The sequence below is a fragment of the Pimephales promelas genome, chromosome 17, assembly GCF_988280905.1.
Source record: "Pimephales promelas chromosome 17, fPimPro1.hap1.1, whole genome shotgun sequence".
NCBI classification, from domain to species: domain Eukaryota; kingdom Metazoa; phylum Chordata; class Actinopteri; order Cypriniformes; family Leuciscidae; genus Pimephales; species Pimephales promelas.
Genome location: NC_142785.1, coordinates 28,149,567 through 28,170,009, shown reverse-complemented (window position 1 = coordinate 28,170,009; position 20,443 = coordinate 28,149,567). Strand labels below are relative to the sequence as shown.

Here is a 20,443-nt window from a genome sequence, read left to right as displayed (position 1 = left end):
TCTGTAAAAATATAAGGGTGAAGAAAAAAGTGTAATGAAAAGGCTGAAATTTATAGTTTCATAAAAATCACCAGTGACACAGTTTGTTAGTATTGATCACCTAATGGTAAAACCCCCAAATATTTGGGTCACTATATATATATATATATATATATATATATATATATATATATATATATATATATATATATATTTATTTATTTATTTATTTATTTATTATATATATATATATATATATATATATATATATATATATACATAAAATTACAAAATAGTTACAATTATACTGTATATTTTTTGTATTCACTGCTATGTTATGTTATGTTTCATTTTATCAAAAGACAGTTTGGGTCTTTAAAGATGTCAAGACAGGACTTTAATTCTTGTTTAGTTCTGTGTACATTGGTTGTGTTGCTTCAATTGGAGTGTATTATGGGTAAAAACATTTTCTCAGTGGAAATGAAATTGTTTACTTCAAAATTTAAGCTTCTGACAAAATGACACTACATTAAGAAGCTATTTCGGACAGCTGTAGTTTGACAGATAATGTTGATGCTTTGACTGAATATCCACACAACTGACCTTCTAACAGCGTCGGTCAATCACTGTCCACATGTTGTCTTCCTGTTTTCATGTGTTTCTATGTCCGACTCTATCATTCTCATTCTCTGTTGTCTTTGTTTTTGTTTGTTTCTCATTTTTGGCATTATGTTCTCTCTCTGCCTCTCAGTCTCATTCTTTGCGTCTGTACAGATCTCTTTACTGTCTCTACTCCATTGTTTGTATTGATTGCCATCTGAGGTCAATGGCTTTTTAAAGCATCTAGATCGAAACGCAGAGTGTTTTCCTCATCTCCCTCTCCTTCTCGCATTCCTTCCCTCTACCCCACTCATTTCTGTGCCATTTCATTCTTTTATCTCCCTCCATCATTGATCCGGTAGGTCGGAGAGCATTCCGGTCCAGTAATGTGTGGCCCATGGGCCTTCAGGTCATTTTAATTTGAGATCAGGTCAGTCGGGCTGAAAGAAAATGTGGTCTGTCTGAATTAAAATGTCTGGAAGATGATCCGATTTCATCCACTTCACGATAAGAGGTGAATTTAAAGTAATGAAGTTTTAGTTAGTGTATACAGAAGAGAAAGGAAATCTGCTCGTCTCAACTGCAGCTGCTCGACTGGAAGCGTGAGATTTAAAGCTAGCCATTTTTGCTGGTTTCACATCAGAACTTTTTGAGCCACTCGGATAAATATATAGAAATATTTTAGCAATCAAAAGATTGGGGTCTGTTTATGTGATGGCAGTGCGTCATTACTCCAGACGTCAGTGTCACATGATCCTTCAGAAATCATTCTAATATGCTGATTTGCTGCTCAAGAAACATTATTATTTTGTGATTATGATTATGATTATGATTAGTATGGTAAATGGTATTTTCCATGTGGTTACATGCTCGCTAAATAAAACACAACCTTTTTACGCATTGGCATAAAGGCCTTAACGTGCTTGAACTTTGATAATTGCTGCTTGCAGCTATATTTATTATTATTATTATTATAAAATGTAAAACTTTTGTGCTACTTGATATTTTTGTGAAAACTATGTTTCAGGATTCTTTGATAAATAGATAACAGTATTTATTTGAAATATAAATACTTTGCATAATGTCTTTTTTATTATGAAAAATACTTAATAAATCTTATTTTAAACTCACAAAATAAAGCAGTAATCCCGTGAAGCCATGTTGTTTTGTCATTTTTGATCAATGTAATGTCCCCTTACATAAATGAATGGTAATATCTTTAAAAACAAAAACATACTGAACCTAAACTATTTAACGGTAGTGTATGTTGCTTGCAAAATAATTTAATATTTTAATTCTATTTTTAATAGTTTTGTTTCGTTACCAAAGCAATTCAAGCACATAACAGGCCAACGTATAAACATATCTGTACATCATCAAGTAAACCCATTTTATGTTCAATAGCCACACAAGTCTTGCCCAAATGTAATTAATATTTTGGGTTTGTTGTAGCGACCAACAAAATATAACAAAATGTGGATTTTTTTCTGCCACGCTCAAAAATCACCATTAAAGTGTCATAAAACTCCATATGACTTTTGAACTATTATACTGCAAGTCTTTTAAAGAGATACGATTCTTTAAACTTCAAAATGTCATATAATCATTGCTCTGATCTTTATCAATCAAATTTGAGGAACTTTGTTTCATCTCATGGCTGTTAATTCATTCGCTGTGGGATTCAGTCTTTTACAAATGAACAACAGAAGCAAGTAATTAACAGTTCTGTGGTCTCAGTTGGTTTTCTCTGCCATATTGGCTATAATGAAAGTAACAAGGGACTCATGCAGAGGAACATAAAACTATTGGGACATGGTCTAATCATGTGCTATTTACTCATAGGCCTCACTAAAACCCGGGGCAGCTTGTTTTACTTCCATAGTCATTGTGTATGTTAGGGCGCCACCTACTGAGGGGAAGATGGTAATGTGAGGACATTTACATTCTACACTGAAAAAAGAGGAATTCAAGGTCATCACAATGAGATGGGAATAAGGAAAAAAAGATTTCATAGCTGTATTTATATTCTCTCAGGAGTTCCTCCATGAAAGATAAGGAGCATACGTGGAAATGAAAAGGAAACGCTCTCTGCCGTGCCTGTGCGAGTCTGACTGTTTTGACAAATTACAGAGATGTTCGGTTTGCGAAGGACGGCGGTGTCAGAATGAATGAGAGCCATTTGTACACATAAAATATACATAAAAAGCTTATGAATGACTTATGAAAGGCACTCTGACAGTTTGGATTACATTATGCTTTATTGTGGTTTTGGAGAGTAAACCCTCTATGTTTTATCTCTCACAGGTATTTGATACCGTCTCTGGACAGATCGCATGCTGGCTTCTATCGGTGTATTGTGAGGAACAGAGTCGGAGCGTTGTTACAGAGGAGAACCGAAGTGCAAGTGGCATGTGAGTAAGCATAGTAACTCTCCACCTCTTTGGATTTGTGTGTTCATGAGCTTTAATAGATGCAAGTGTGCCCTAGTGTGTGTGTGTGTGTGTGTGTGTGTCACACAGGAACGGCAGCTGTTGGTGGGGTGGCGTACCTGTGTTTCATTAAAAGCTCCTATCCAGTGCCACAGCTGGTCCACTTTAACTTCATCATTAGATTGATGTGGTTGTGCGGACCAATCGCTTTGCTCTCTCAGAATTTAATTCATTCCTCCGTTTTATAATCTGTTTAGCATGAGCAACAGCTGCTGCGCGTGAACCGAGTGGCAAGTCTCTGGTGTTTCAAGGCAGATTCAAGTTTCACGGCCTACTGTCCTCTCTCCGGTCATTATTGAAGTATGTGAGTGTAATCACGCAACTCCTCGATCGCTGATCCGTGTTCAATCTAAGCCAAATGTCCGCAAGATTCACTGTAAATTCCTTCAACATGTTTGTTTTTAAATATCACAAATATCTCAACACTAAAAAATACTTGTGTTTCATTAAAACACTAACATTAGCCTGTTAATGTGTTTTAATGTTCATTGTTGAGCATGCGCTCTAAAAAATGCTGGGTTGTTTCAACCCAAATTTGGGTCAAATCCAAATGTTGGGTTAAAAATGTCATTTAAAAATGTACCGTTGAAAGTGAAAGTTGAAGTTGGGTTAACATTTTAAATTCAATTTTTAACATAACATTTGGGTTTTTCCATATTTGACCCAAATTTGGGTTCAAACAAGCCAGCATTTTTAGTGTGATTATAATAATTACAGAAACAAAAGCTCAAATACTCTCTATTTAAATGAACATTTCAGTTCGAACAAGCCTCCTTAATTAAGACACTGATCAAAAGTGACAGTAAATACATTTTTAATGTTACAAAAGATTTCTATTTCAAATAATTTTGGTTCTTTTGTGACACTGAAGACTGGAGAAAGGATGCTTTTTACTATATTTGTTGATCAAATAAATGCAGCTTTGGTCGACTTCATTCAACAACATCTTTAAACCGCCCCCCCAGACTTATGAATGTTTTTTGTTTACACTCTAAAAAATGCTGGGTTGTTTCAATTCAAATTTGGGTAAAATATGGACAAACCTAAATGTTGGGTGAAAAATGCAATTAAAAAATGTACAGTTGAAAGGGAAAGTTGAAGTTGAGTTAAAAGTTGAAATGGCATTTTTAACCCAACATTTGGGTTTGTCCATAGTTTTCCCAAATTTGGGTTCAAACAACCCAGCGTTGTTTAGAGTGTATGATTTTATGATTGACACATCTGCGAATACGTAAAAATCTTGAAATGGAAAACTGTTGTCGAATTAATCAGCCTGGCTGACGTATCGGTCCATCGCTTCTTATTATCTCCTTTCATTTCAGGATATGTGGAGGTGCTTCACTTCTGGTCAAGATGGAAGTACTTAGACCTTATTTGCTTTTCTCATTTCCCTTTCAAGCACCTGTGCAATAATTGACATCCAATTACCTTTCGTTTCGTTTGAAGGATGAAGTGAGAGCAATCAAATACAAGAGTCAATACACAGGAAATGACATTGTGATATCAAAGGCAGGACATTGCCATGCTGGATATTGTATAATTTTTTATTTATTTTTTAAGTGGTTTTCCTTAATTAGCTTTTTGATGAATAATGCTATTGATATTAAAGACGCTGCCTTTGATTTTTAAATCTCTTCCACACCGTGTAGTTCGAAAGTGTGTCTGTTTCTTTGCTAACAAAAGGAATAGTTCACCCAAAAGTGAAAGTTTTGTCATTTATTCACCCTCATGTCATTCCGACCCCATATTACTTTCTTTCAACCTCTCATATTCTGCCTTCTGATATTACTGGGTTGAAATGACAAGAGTAATGATGAGAAATTTTTCATTTCTGGGTGTACTAGTTGTGAGTGAACGTGCAGTAAAGACCTTATACTGTTACAAAAGATTTCGATTTCACATAAATGCTGTTCTATTCATCAACGAATCAGCACAGACATTTTCAACATTAATAATAAGACATTTTTCCTGAGCACCAAATCAGCATATTAGAAAGATTTCTGAAGAATCGTGTAACTGAAGACTGGAGTAATGATGCTGAAAATTCAGCTTTTCCATCAGGCATTATAATATGTTGTAATATTACTGTTTTATGTGTTTTTGATCAAATAAATGCAGGTTCGTTGAGAATAAGAGACTTTAATTTATTTTTTTTATTTTTTACAGACCCTAGACTTTTGGACATTTTTGCTTTTAAATCACACGGTTTCACTTTATTTTGATGGTCCCTCAACACATTCTTTTGACAATAAGTAAAGTAGCACCTACATGTGTACTAACTCTCATTAGAGTGTTAGTAGAGTATTTTTAGACTGGTAGTAGGGTTAGGGTTGTAATAAGTTGACGTGTAGTTGCAAAGTTACTTAAGTTATTATATAGTGTCTGTTGGAGGACCATCACAATAAAGAGTTGGCAGACAGTCCATGCATATTTGAATGAGAGTTTGTTGACTAGTTGTAAAGTTACATATAGACCATTTTGCAAGATGTAAACAACACTGGTCCAGAAGCACTTCCTGTTTCAGTTTTTTAACACTACATAAAAGCTGGGATAAAATACAACCAACAGAACATATAAAACTGAATCAAAAAGTTAATCAAACATCTTCAAGTTGTTTCTTTACATGTGAAATAAAGAAAACAGTTACAAACTGAAACAGGAAGTGTTTCTGGAACAGTTTTGTTTACATTTTGCAAAATGGTCTATAGTCAAAATGTTAAAAATAAAGTGTTACCAAACACACAAGTTGCGAGTAAAAGTGTCTCTACAAACCTTCTTTTCCTGTGATTGTTATTGGCGTGTGTAATATTGGGAAGATGTTACCAAAGTAATAATTCTATTCATTCACAGCAAGTTTAGTCTACTCGTGTTAAAGAAACAAGGACGTTTATTCTGCTGAATCAGATAGGGGTGTTAAAAAGAAGACTGCTGATTTAACGCATGGTGAATGTCCGTTCGGATGAGTCAGTTCTGGTCACTGTCATGGCCGATAGCTAGCTGGCACATATCATCCCCAATCCGACGGCATCCGCGACGATGTCTGGCGCCGTGTCAGAACACGCCTGTCAAACACTGCCCAGCTGAAGCAGATGGTGAAAGGGAAATTCTGCAGTGTGTCTCTGGCAAAAGGACAAACGTTAATAACACTGCAACTGCTTTTATCCACTGATGTAGGCACTTGTACCAGAAATGAAAGTCCTGTTTGTATTTGAAGTGGTGTTATGAGTCAGTATGTACACAGACGTTACGTGCTAAATGCTAACATATGCACAGCATTTGCTAACTCTTTTGTTTTGTTTTTGTCTGCAGATATGGGAAGTTTTGAGGACGGGGAACGAGCCCAAGCCGTATCCCAAGGAGAAGGAGCGGTTATACCGGCGCCTCGCATTCGATGTTTTCCTCAACCACAGGTTACCTGGTTCAGAGACGGACGCAAAATCCCCCCAAGCAGTCGAATGTGAGTTTCTCAATCTGTTGGGTTCCTTTTTTCTATTCCATCTTTATCTTTTTTCCTTTCCGCGAGCAGCTTGATTGTACATGATTGTTTTTGAGGAATCTTTGTAGCTGTACATCTAGTCTGGAGATACAGCACATTGTTATATTGCCTCCAGGTGTGTTTCTGAATGTGTGTATGAGCTTGCGGAGGGGTTTGTTTGTTTTCAAATAGTATACACATTTATTGAGCTATCATGAGTTCTCTCAGAAACCTCTAGAAGTTATGAGAAGACAAAAGCTGAACATCTTTCTGCGTTCCTATCATCTATCTATCTATCTATCTATCTATCTATCTATCTATCTATCTATCTATCTATCTATCTATCTATCTATCTATCTATCCATATATCTATCTATCCATATATCTGTCTGTATGCAGGTCTGCAAACTTTGCCAAGCTGTTTCAAACTCCCAAACGAACATCAGTTTGACCTGATTTTGTTCCAAATGACGTCCCATCAGAACGTTCTTCTAATTTTCTAGAATAATATATGGCCACTATTTCATTCTGGCATTGCAAAGACTCTAAATGATGTGTCCAAGTATTTCCATTTGCTGTAATGTTCTCTCTGCCTGCTTTTGCCCCTTCCTGCACTCTTCTATTCCTCGCTCGCATATGAACGTCTGTTTCTAGCTCTGAGCCAAGGTTACCTCGTGCAAATGAGTGGAGCTGATAACATTTATTCCAGGAAAATCATTTAATTGAATTTTAATCAGGCCATTGGCACCTCCGTCGCAGTTTCAAAGACTCCGTGAAAAATGGAAATAAGCGTAACATTGACCGAGACGCCCATGGAGGACTGCTAGTCTGTCTGAGAGCGTCCTGTCGCTTCTGACTCCGTCTGCTCTAGATTGGTTGAATTCTAATCTCTCGCTCTTTATTTTCGTCAGATTGTACTCATTTTGGTGGCCCTCGCTCTGGTGAAAACTAGCTGTGCGGCCCAAGGGTCATGAAATGGAGAGTTTTCAGAAGCACAAAGCTTTCTCCCTCACCTCTCATCCACTCTGTGTCTCTTTTCCCTCTAATCATGCAATCACGCAGCCCAGGAAAGAGCAGGATAATCAATGTCTGAGAGAGAGAGAGAGAGACGCATTTCTCCATTTTCACTCACATCCCTGCCTCCCTTCAGCCACTTTCAAATTCTAGCACACAGGAGCTCTGCTGTGATGATAAAATGACATTTTCCAGCACTTTGCTTTTCAGTCGCCTACAGTGCTAATTTGTGTTAACAGTGCTGTTGACATTTTACCAAATTGTGTTAAGTTTATGTTACATGAAAAGTATGAATTATAGATTTCTTGTTTTAGAAGACAACATGGCAGTGTTTGCATTGAATGATTAAATCAGGGGAGGGTGAAATATGTTTTATTTAAGACTATTATATTATTACTGTTAACACTTTTGTTCCAAACTTCTAACCTTAAGTATTAAACATCTGTAATTAATTTGGCCTGAATCACTAGAATCACCAAACAAAAAAAAGTTGTCCCAAATCTTATGACTGTGGTTAGTAATGATAACGTTTTTGAACATGCACTTTCTTACTAAACCGAACATGAAATGAACTGATGTTTATATGGAGACTCAATTTACTAAAAATGATTTGATGCAGCTGATAGCATAGTTTTTATTTACTAAAATCAGGCCAGGAAATAAATCAGGTAAAAGCAGGCACTGCATGAAAATTTGTACCTAATGTAATTTGCACACCGCAATTCCCTATTTTGCATGGGGTTTCAGTGATAGTGGGTTGTGAAAGACTTCCACAATCTAACATATTATGTAGAGACTTTACTGCATCACTGCATTAGTGCAGTCCAGGCAATGTGCATCTGGATGTATGCCCAATTAAAATGCTTTTCAATATCTTTTGATCATCATTAAGTGAATTACTGCTGCCATAATCAATACAATATGTAAACAAACCATTTCTCTTAAATTAAATTCCACTTATTGCTTTTTTGTGGACAGTAATAGTGTAATGTAATTTGCCCCAGGCATTGATAATCTGACCCAAGAAACACTTGTTTTCCATATTGCTGTTTCGTAACGTTTTTATGGATGTCTGTGATGCAGGAAGCTGGTTTTAATGAATGCACGAGAGCTGAAAACAGTTATAGGAACTTGAAAAGCCTTTAACTCACTCAGCATGCTTCATCTTGTGTGTCTGTGTGCGCAGCCGCTGAAGCCTGACCAACGTTTGCCCATTAACCAAATTATTATTTTTCTTTTCTCATGTTGGGCAAGAAGAAAATGAACAGATTTTGTTGTAAATTGAGCTGTAGATTGGTAAAGCTTGTCCAGCAGAAGTAGCGTTCTTTCTCTCTCCACGCTCCCCTGACTCGAGTTTCCCCTTGATGAGATAATTTGGTGCTGAGATGCTGCACTGGGACTGTGTGTTCTCCAGCCCGCTCCACTGCTGCTCCATTCACAACTCGGGTCTATCTGTCCGTCCGTCTGTCTGTCTGTCTGTCTGTCTATCTATATCTATCTGTCTGTCTTTCTGTCTGTCTGTCTCTTTATCTATCTATGCATTTGTCTGTCTGTCTGTCTATCTATCTATCTATCTATCTGTCTATCTGTCTATCTGTCCGTCTGTCCGTCTATATCTATCTGTCTGTCTGTCTGTCTCTTTATCTATCTATGCATTTGTCTATCTATCTATCTATCTATCTATCTATCTATCTATCTATCTATCTATCTATCTATCTATCTATCTATCTATCTATCTATCTATCTATCTATCTATCTATCTATCTATCTGTCTATCTATCTGTCTGTCTGTCTGTCTGTCTGTCTGTCTGTCTGTCTGGCTGGCTGTCTGTCTGTCTGTCTGTCTGTCTGTCTGTCTTTATGTCTGTCCTTCTATCTATCTATCTATCTATCTATCTATCTATCTATCTATCTATCTGTCTGTCTGTCTGTCTGTCTGTCTGTCTGTCTGTCTTTCTGTCTGTCTGTCTGTCCTTCTATCTATCTGTCTATCTATCTATCTATCTATCTATCTATCTATCTATCTATCTATCTATCTATCTATCTATCTATCTATCTATCTGTCTATCTATCTGTCTGTCTGTCTGTCTGTCTGTCTGTCTGTCTGTCTGTCTGCCTGTCTGTCTTTCTGTCTGTCTGTCCTTCTATCTATCTATCTATCTATCTATCTATCAATCTATCTATCTATCTATCTATCTATCTATCTTTCTGTCTGTCTGTCTGTCTGTCTGTCTGTCTTTCTGTCTGTTTCTCTGTCTTTCTGTCTGTCTGTCTGTCTGTCTATCTATCTGTCTGTCTATCTATCTATCTATCTATCTATCTATCTATCTATCTATCTATCTATCTATCTATCTATCTATCTATCTATCTATCTATCTATCTATCTGTCTATCTGTCTGTCTGTCTGTCTGTATGTATGTCTGTCTGTCTGTCTATCTATCTATCTATCTGTCTGTCTGTCTGTCTATCTATCTATCTATCTATCTATCTATCTATCTATCTATCTATCTATCTATCTATCTATCTATCTATCTATCTATCTATCTATCTATCTGTCTGTCTGTATGTATGTATGTCTGTCTGTCTGTCTGTCTATCTATCTATCTATCTATTTGTCTGTCTGTCTTTCTGTCTCTATGCATTTGTCTATCTATGCATTTGTCTATCTATCTGAATTTGTCTGTCTATCTATCTATCTATCTATCTATCTATCTATCTATCTATCTATCTATCTATCTATCTATCTATCTATCTATCTATCTATCTATCTATCTATCTATCTATATATCTATATATTTATCTATATATCTAATTGCCTGTCTGTCTGCATTTATATCAATCCATCCATCTATTTGGCCCTATGTCTGTGTTGTTTTCTCATTACATCCATCCATCCATCCATCTGTCTATCCATTGTTCTATCGTATAGTGATTCTCAGACTAAATCCACAAAGAGTCACATCTGATGCGTCCCTTACCATCAGTCGCAGTCGGTGTGTCCTACAGCAGTCTTCCATGTCGGAGACGACATTCTCCCTTCATTACCTTCCTGCCTACAGGGAGCGAGAGAGCGGCTTGAAAGCACTCATTTAACCGCAATAGCCATTAGTCTTTCATTATTGAATAGGAATGCAATTGAAATGCCCTTTTCCACTGGCTGCATTTGATTTGTTGTGTTATTTGGGAGGGCTAATGTTGTGTATAATCAGAACCTGGGATGGTAAACACATTCCAGGAGCTGCTCCACTCCAAACGAGAGTTAAAGGAAAGGTGCTGTTCTGTTTTTCTATTTAGTTTTCGTCCCTTGCGTTCCGACCTATTCCACTAAAGAATTCGATTTAGACAATGCCAATAATCCTCAGCGTTTGGATGACTGTTTTTCATTTGACCCTCTCCTCTTCAAGTTTCTCTTTTCTAAATCCTTGTTTCTAACTGGATACCCTTCACTGGGTGGTAGTTGAGGTCTCAGGCAGCTCTTGTGACACACGCTGGCACAAACCAATCCTTCTATATTGACAGTTGTCAATTTCCCGGGAAAAGTGTGTATTAGTGATGACAGGACATAGGTGACAGCATTTCTAGTATGCACCCAGGTGAAAAAGACGTTGTATTAAATGTATTAAAAATATATTTGAAATACAAATAGTGTGTTTATAATACATTTGTATTTACAACATGCTTATTTAAAGTGTACTAAAAATGTATTTTATTGCATTTTAGTATATTTCTAAAAAGTATACTAGAAGTACATTGGTAATAAATATATATTTAATTACACTTTTAAGAAATATACTATAGAAAAGCATACTTTTAATGTATTTATAAAAAGTATATTAGTAATATATTGGTAATAAATGTATGCTTTATTATATTTTTAATAAATATGCTAATGATAATTATACTTTAAATGTATTTCTAAAAAGTATATTAGAAGTACATAGGTAATAAATATATGTTTAAATACACTTTTAAGAAATATACTATAGAAAAGCATACTTTTAATGTATTTATAAAAAGTATATTAGTAATATATTGGTAATAAATGTATGCTTTATTATATTTTTAATAAATATGCTAATGATAATTATACTTTAAATGTATTTCTAAAAAGTATATTAGAAGTACATTGGTAATAAATATATGTTTAAATACACTTTTAAGAAATACACTATAGAAAAGCATACTTTTAATGTATTTCTAAAAAAGTATTATTAGTACATTGCTAATAAATGTGTGCTTAATTATATTTTTAATAAATATGCTAATGACAATCATGCTTTAAATATGTTTCTAAAAAGTGTACTAGAAGTACATTGGTATTTAATTACATTTTTAAGAAATATGCTAAATACAAACATATTTTAATTATATTTAAAAATGTTTTACTAGAAACGCAATGCTAATAAATATACACTTAATTACACTTTTAGAAATATGCTAAAAACAAACAGTTTTAGTGAAGTTTTAGTGTATTTACAGAAAGCATACTTGTTGCTAAATTAAAGTATTTTTTGTGTTCACTTCAAGTTTAAAAATTCAAGTCCCTTTAATTCCCTTCCTAACATGAAGGCAATTAAACATGTATCGAAATTAATTGTATATTTCTACAAAGACTAGAAGTAGCACTTTAATTATAAATATGTGCTCAGTTAAGCTTTTAAGAAATATACCAAAAACTAACACACTTTTTGTAATACTACCAACACTTAACTCAATGCATATGTATTTCACACTTTATATTATGTGTTTTAGGTTTAACTTTTTTAAATTAATTTGTTATAATTATGAAAAGCACTAAAATTTGACTAACAAGTAATGCACTTCTATACTTCTGCATTAATTAATCAAATAGTCTTTTCCACAAAACAAGTGAATACCAGTACTTGCACACATCAACATAAAAGATCAGGTGTACATACTAGAAAAACAAAATAAATTTCTTAAAGCTTGACTCTTACATTTGTTTAGCCAAAATTAATTAAAAAAAACTTGTTAATAAGCATGTTAGGTTTATATAAACAGAGTTGTTTCTTTTTTTGTGGATGTTAGTTAATATTTCCAGTTGCATTCATTTGGACCAATCAGAGCCAATCTTTTCAAAACAAGCTTGCCGGCAATTGTCCAATCACACACTGCCATTTGAACTTACATGTTGGGCGGGGCGCGGACAGCGGATACTGACTGTCACTGTGGTATTCCTAGATTTCCTACTTCGGATATTTCAACAGAAATCATGTATTTTCCAAATTTTGCTTTGTTATTTCACTGGCTCGGACCTAGTGAATGTGGATAGCACCGATCTAATATTGAGAGAACACACGAGCAGATTACCAGGTCGTCAGCTCCCGCGAACAATTAGCAGTGAAGAGGACAACGCAGAGGTACGCCGCCACGACATGGACAGAGCAAGATACTGCCAGAAAAGATCTTACTTCTTGGTGGTAAGTTTATTAGTTTAAGTGATTAGTATAATTGGCTTTATTCTCATTTTGGGTTTAGTTTAAAATATTTTCAGAAGTTGATGACGATGTTCTGTGGATTACTGGCGTTTCTGTTGATTTGACACTAAAGCGAGTTAATCCATTGACGTCTATCAACTTAATTGTTATAGATCTAGACAGTGACATAAAACAACTATAAAAACATTGCACACTGTGTTTGCAGAAAAAAAGGTTATTAATGGTGATTACACGACAGGCTTGATTGTCCCTAAGTAACTTCTTGTGTTTAAAATATTATAATATATTTTAAGCTCTAATAAAACTTTCACATCTGTGATATTTAATTCATAGTAAAATCTAATTAATTATTAGTAGGCTGTCAGTTTTCATGTCAATTCGATAAATAAATTAAGTTGTAATCACCAACTATAAGCTTTCACAAAACCAATTATTAAATATCTTGCACTGAGAAATTAAAATGATGTTAAATAATGAAATGAGAGATTTTATATTTAATATTTAGCCTAGCCAAGGAATTTGCACATTGCAAAGACATTTTTTTTTATTAAACCCAACCGTGAGTAGATGAGGTCAAGTCGAGTAAGTAGTAGTTGATCCTCTTGATTTGTAACTTTTTGTTGGTGAAAAACAACAAAAAAAGGCAATAGTGTCATGTAGCAGCTAAGTAACTAAGTGACCTATATATATTAACACGTATTTGAAAAATGAATATGTATTTTGCCTGATTATGCATTGAATTATGCAATCACATAATCGTGTTTTTCTCGAGGGACTGATTTATATGATTTTATGAGTGGTATTCAGCTTTTTTACATTTAATCAAGGCGTTATCAGCTGTCACCAACTTGTAACTTTCAATAGAAAGTTCTGTCTTTATTAATAATGAATAATTACTTTAATAATAGGGTGGAAGTTACAGTAATGGTTCATTAAATATGTTTCACCATTTAAACAAAATACAAATTATATATGAAGAACACAAACTAGTGTTTTTTCTGCCCTAACTTTGTATAACATGCGACTTTATTTTTTCTTATAGAGCTTCCAGGGATATTAGCATCTCTCAAAGAGGCCCTGGAGTCCATGAAACGAGGTTCATTCAGCTCAAGCCCAAGATCATCTGAGCTGTGTCTTCCTGAAACCTCAGAAATGGTTAGAAAATTCTTTATGATAAAGAAAAATCCTATTTGTTATAATAATTATATCTGACTTTTTGTGCATTAAGTGTTCTGAATTAAGTAACAAAGTGACAGCTTTTTATTAGAATTATAAATGAACAAGTTTATACTAATGCTTGTTTTTTTTTATTCTTGCCAGATTTCCCTCAGTGTTTCTGATGTCCCCAAAAGAGTCTATGGCAGACTGAAAAAGTCACGAACTTCTCTTTTTACTCAAGATTTGGCCACTTTACTTTTTGCTATTGTATTTCACTTTGTTTGACTTAAAGGATTAGTTCACTTTAAAAAAAAAAAAAAAAAAACCTTTAGCTGATAGCTTACTCACCCCCATGCCAAGATATCCATGTCATTCTTTCTTCAGTTGAAAAGAAATTAAGGTTTTTGATGAAAACATTTCAGGATTTTCTCCATATAATGGACTTCATTGGGGACCAAACGGTTCAAGGTCCAAAAGACAGTTTCTGTGCAAACTGTTCAAAGGGCTTTAAACGATTCCAGACGATGAATAAGGGTCTTATCAAGCGAAAAAAAAAAACCCACAAGTTTAAGTTTTATAAGCTCAAATGGTCGCCTTGCTCTGTTCTGTTATGCATGTTCATGATTTTCCTATTTGAACTCGTTCATCAAAATTAACAAATATTTTTCCGAGTCATTAGGTTCATTCAATGAACGAAATGAATGAATTGACTCGAAAAAAGATTTGTCAGGGCTGCCAACTCTCAAGCATTCAGCACGAGACTCTCGCAATTGAGCCAATTCTCATGTTTTCACGACAAATTGACTGTTAGCCATTGGACCCTGAACTGTTTGGTTCCCAGTGAAGTCCATTATATGGAGAAAATCCTGGAATGTTTTCATCAAAAACCTTAATTTCTTTTCGACTGAAGAAAGAAAGACATGGACATCTTGGAAGACATGGGGGTGAGTAAATTATCACCAAAAGTTTTTTCAAAAGTGAACTACTCCTTTCAGTTAGTTTATTTATTTATTTATTTTTGTTCTGTTTAATACCTCTGCAAATCAATGCATTTTATGTTAATGTATTTTGTTTAGTTTTCATAATGCTTTACTGATGTAGTGCATTAAAGTTTATCTTTCAAAGAGTGTTTGTGTGTTTTGTAGAAATATTTTTTTTATTGGGTTTTGTTGAATTCAAATGTTTAAATGTATTTTTAATACATTAAAATATATTATTTTTATATTAAATGGTTTTTGGAAAAATATATTTTTAATATGTTAATAGTGGGTCCAATAGTGTTCTACTAATACATTATTAATAAGCTGAAATTATATTTAAAATATACTCAGAACGCATTAATGTGAAGCTAAAAATATACTAATGCTGTATTTCTAAAGTCGATTTAAAGTGTATTAAAATACACTTTAAATAAGTGCTATTATATTACATTAAATGTACTTAAAATGGTTCCATTTTAGCACAATTTAGTATAATAAAATATATTACTATTACCTTAAAATTGAACTTAAATACATATTAAAATACACTTAATATACTTGAAGTTGTTTCAATTTAGCACATTTAATACATATTTAATACGGTACATTTAAAATACATTAAGTATATCAAAATAAGTACAATTTAAATATATTTCCTTTTCACCTGGGCAGACATGCCTCTAAACAAAGAGATTGTGTTTATAACTTTGTATTATATATTTGACATTACTAATTTTAGTGTGATTAACGGCATTTCTCTTATATCACAGTTTTAATCACATTTTTTTTATATTGTGCATGCAGTGTTTCCATGCATGTCATTTTCTGATTAAGGTCCATGTTTTGGTTCAAGCTTTAATCTGGAAAAAAGGGTGTTTACATGTTAGACCATTCCTGTATGTAATCATATTCAGAATAAATTCACATTCTATTCTATTCTGGGAATGTAGGAAGTGCTTACTGAAAATTCATTTGAATAATTCTTAGAGTAATTTAATAAACTGATTTCCTCCGACAATAGAGCACAAAATGCAGGTCATGAGTCTCTTTACCCGCCTCTATGTAGATTTATGTGCATTTCTAAATATAATCTCTTTTCTCCCTCAAAAAACTTCACGACCCCTCAGTCATGCATCTACACGAAATGTGTAATTTAACCATCTGCGTCTGAAAAAGCAATATGTTGATGTAAGCAAAATGCAGTGAAAAATATCAACGCATACACAATCGGAATATGTATTCAGAATGTTTGTGCTTTTAAACATCGTCAGTGAGAAGTTATTTGACTGAATCATACCGAAAATAGATTGCAATATTAATGCTATCATTCCTGACCAGATATTAAAGGTCATAGAGCCTAAGCAGATTTGATCCAAACTAGCATTGCATCTATTTTTCATTGACAGATAAGGCTTACAGCAGTTTAGCAATAAGAATGGTTATGCTAAACGCTTAAGACACATGGGCTGGCTCAGGCTCCTGTTAGTGGGTGGAAAAATTGAGGTTTTTATTTGAGGCCTGAATATATTAGACTAGTGTCAGAAAGGATTTCCTTTCAACAGATGCTGATGGCACCAGAGGGGTTACTTCTGTTTTTCTGCATCACAAAAACTTGAGAAATTGGCTGCAGCAATAGCATTAGCTTTTGTTTGTTAGACAGGTGTGTTGCTCTCATATGTGTGCACAACGTGTTCTTCCACTCCTGGATTTCCATTCCTGGTCATTTCCCTGGAAAATTCAAGCATACTCTTTTTGTCAGTTTTATTTGACCACCTGTATTCAGCTTGTGCGCAGTATGTGCGCTAGGTCTTGTATGTGTGTGTGTGTTCTGTCAGTATTTGTAAGTGTTCCTAGATATATTTACCATGCCTGTGTGTGTGTGACATTCACTCGAGATCCTATTCCCTCTAAAGGGACCGTGGCTTGTGCCGTGTGTATTTGTCTAAGTATAATAGAGGTCATCGACTGCGGACTCTTGCTCCCTGGAGAGAGCCAAAAAAGCACTGCACTGACAAATGCCATTCCATTCGGCATTGTGTACATATAACGGTTATAGTGGGTCAGCAAACACACACACCAACACTTGAACACACAACAAGCACACAAAACCAGCTGCCTTAGGTGGCGTTAACACAGAACACATCTATGTGTCTAAAAGCACACATAAAAGCACTTTTAAAAAAGCTTGACGCAGAACGTGAGTGTCTCAAGACATGCTTTTGAGAGGTGATGCAATAGCAAAACCGTGTTTCTCAGAGAACGACAGGACAGAGATCTGTTTGTGTTTGCCCCATCCTCTGACGCTGTCAAATAAAACGGTTGCCTTGCCAACTTGCTACTGTAAACAAAAGTACTTGGAATACTTGCCCTACCTCCGGGGTCTTCTGATTGGTCCACTGTTTTAGAACCGTCATTGAGCGACGCTGAATGTAAAAGATTCAATTCTTTCAACTAGAACTTTCATCTTAAAAACACAGTGGACAGATTTGACTGATTTGAAATCCACTTCTGACGTTAGCATGTTAGCATGATAACATTTAACGTTAGCATGTTGCTAAACGATCATATATCTGGAATATCTGACGGCAGACATCGCGAACAATGTTTCTATGTGCAGTTTGTCAACATATAACATGAGACGTCATCTTTTTGTCTAATATCTGTACCTAACATTAGTCGTTCGCGGTCAAAACACTGGTGTAAACACAGTTTGATGTCGCGATTTTCAATGCCCAGAGCCTGTTAAACTTGAGCCAACCAACCCCGTGACGTCACCTGCACAATGGCGGCGCCCTGGCGGCGAAAGATACAAAGTTTTTTTCTTTTTTTCTTCTAAATGTTTACATTTGTAATGTTTCTTATATAATTGTTGACTATATTGGAAATCCATCTTGTAAATCATGTAAACTTGATTCACCGCTTCATTTCCCCTTTAAAGGAGAACTCCGGCGCAAAATGAACCTTTTGTCTAATAAAACATCGGTACCTAGTCAATCGTTCTCTGAGATTTGTTTTCATGATAATCGAATGTAAAGAGTTTTCTCTCTAAAAACTGTTTAGCATATAATGCTAGTACTGGGGGCATTTAAGTAAAAAGAAATCGCTAGTTTATACCACTAACAAGTACCACTAACCGTTTAATAATAAGATACTTTAGTAAACGTTTAATAAGAAGATACTAATAAGACAGTTCACTTCGCGTATACAGACAGGAGCCATCTTAAAAAATAGTCTCGATAAGTCGATCCCCGAACGCCGTTCATACAGTTCAGAAGTTCGCTGAATTTCATACAGTTCAGATCATTCAGCACGACGTTCGTGGTTTGACTTGTCGTGACTGTTTTTCAAGATGGCTCCTGTCTGTATACACAAAGTGAACTGTCTTTATAAATTATCTTCTTATTAAACGGTCTTACAAAGTTCTCAATGCTTCATTTTGCATGTATGGACCCTCATTATGTTACAGTGTTAGTGTGGGGCTATTTTGAGCCTTGTTAATGGTATTAACTATAGCATTATACGATACACTTTACATTCGATTATCATGAAAACAAATTTCAGAGAACTGTTGACTAAGTACCAATGTTTTATTAGACCAAGGGTTAATTTTTCGCCAGAGTTCTCCTTTAATAAGTGAGGCATACAACTGGTCTGAAGGGGGTATGTTTTGCAATTAAACCCATTATCCCACTTAAAACAAGGGTATTTATGTAATTTATGGTATGGTGATGGAATATTGATTTATGGTGTGCTACGAGGGCTAGCACATCAGTCTTCTTGCGGGGTCGATGGTCATTTATGCAGTTTAGTGGTCATTCTACACACATATTTGACTATATAATGCCACGATTTATCCATCAGAATCAAGTATTCCAGAGAGCTGTATAATAAGCATAAAAATGCTTGCACACTTTAATTAATTTGATTACTTTTTAATTGATTATTTTTTTTCTATGTACTTGTCAGTAAATGAAAGCTTTGGGTCACTAAGATGGGGTCATGTCAAAGAAATGTAGACTTTTATTGCAGCAAGGACATATTTTAATTGATCAAAAGTTAAAGACATTTAAAATGTTGCATAGCATTTCTTACGAGTTCTGAATAAATCTATTAATCAAAGAATCAAAAGAATCAAAGCATTATGCATCATGGTTTTCATAAAAGTAAAAATTATTTTAAAATTGAGTAATATTTCACTATATTACTGTTTTACTCCCTTGATGGGCATGGTATATATATATATATATATATATATATATATATATATATGTATGTATATATTTTATTTTATTTTTTTTTAATCACATTGCAAGCTTGTAATCAACTTTTATCTTGCTGTGCATTCTGGGATTGCCTTTTCCTCCATTGATTAATACAATGCATATTTTGGCATAAATACATAAAAGATGTATTCATGATGCCAACTTTTTGGAACAGCCTTTGCATTGAGAGTGAATGCGTTGCATTCTAACATTGTCCTGGGAGCACACTAGATTTTGAGACTGACCTACAGACTCAGACAGTGTGTGTACATGGTTTATGCACACACACTGTATGAATTCTCTCAGAACAGCATTCTTTTGCAGACTTAAATGAGAGATTGCAGTAAGTGACTGTGGTAAATACCTTTGATGAGAAAAAACAAGTCAACATTGATTCTAATTTCTCAGCTCTGTGATTCGACAAGAAACGGTCACTGATGACTGATTCCATGAAATATTTTCACAAACACATGTGGGAATACACACAAAGTCAGAAAGAGAGAAAGGAAGGAAAAAAAATAATTGTTTTTGGAATTAAAAAAAAAATGTGTGCAAAAGTCTAATTGCATACTGTCTGTATGATGTTCTGATATCATGGAATCATCAGAAAAGCTTTTCCTCAGTCACTAAGCCACTTGGATGATTTGATTTATCATTCTTGTCCATAGCACAATTATGTTTGTTGAAATAGACAAACATAATTTCCCCCAAAAATAGAAAAAAAAAGAAAAGCACCATTCCAGTTTATTTTATGACAATTCACTATATATGCACGCTTCATTGTGGGTTACTTGAATATTTTTAGTATATGTCAGAATTTCTTGTGTGTCTAGGTTAGACTCCATGTCCTTTGGCATTTATAAATACAAGTTCGTAATAATTGCCATCATATGTTGCCACCACATAAAATGGTATATGTGCAATATTTATGAGTTTTGTGGGACATGTACGATAATGTTTATGCATGACCTTTATCATGTGTGCGCTGTTAGTTAAGAATTTAGTGCTTGCAAGATCATATATTTCT

The 20,443-nt window shown here is 34.5% G+C and overlaps 1 protein-coding gene and 1 long non-coding RNA gene across 8 annotated transcripts in view; both read left to right on the top strand.

Moving 5' to 3' along the window:
* Window positions 1–20,443, top strand: part of sdk2b (sidekick cell adhesion molecule 2b) — a 328,267-nt gene that overhangs the window by 240,009 nt on the left and 67,815 nt on the right. For all 7 annotated transcript variants that reach the window (XM_089122340.1, XM_089122336.1, XM_089122334.1 and 4 more), the window contains 2 exons: window positions 2,884–2,990; window positions 6,378–6,525. In XM_089122340.1, the coding sequence (XP_088978466.1) occupies window positions 2,884–2,990; window positions 6,378–6,525 (255 nt within the window). The remainder of the gene's footprint in view (window positions 1–2,883; window positions 2,991–6,377; window positions 6,526–20,443) is intronic.
* LOC148971531 (uncharacterized) lies at window positions 12,025–15,020 on the top strand. The gene is made up of 3 exons (XR_016147133.1): window positions 12,025–12,998; window positions 14,059–14,171; window positions 14,337–15,020. It is a non-coding gene; the product is annotated as an uncharacterized LOC148971531 (long non-coding RNA).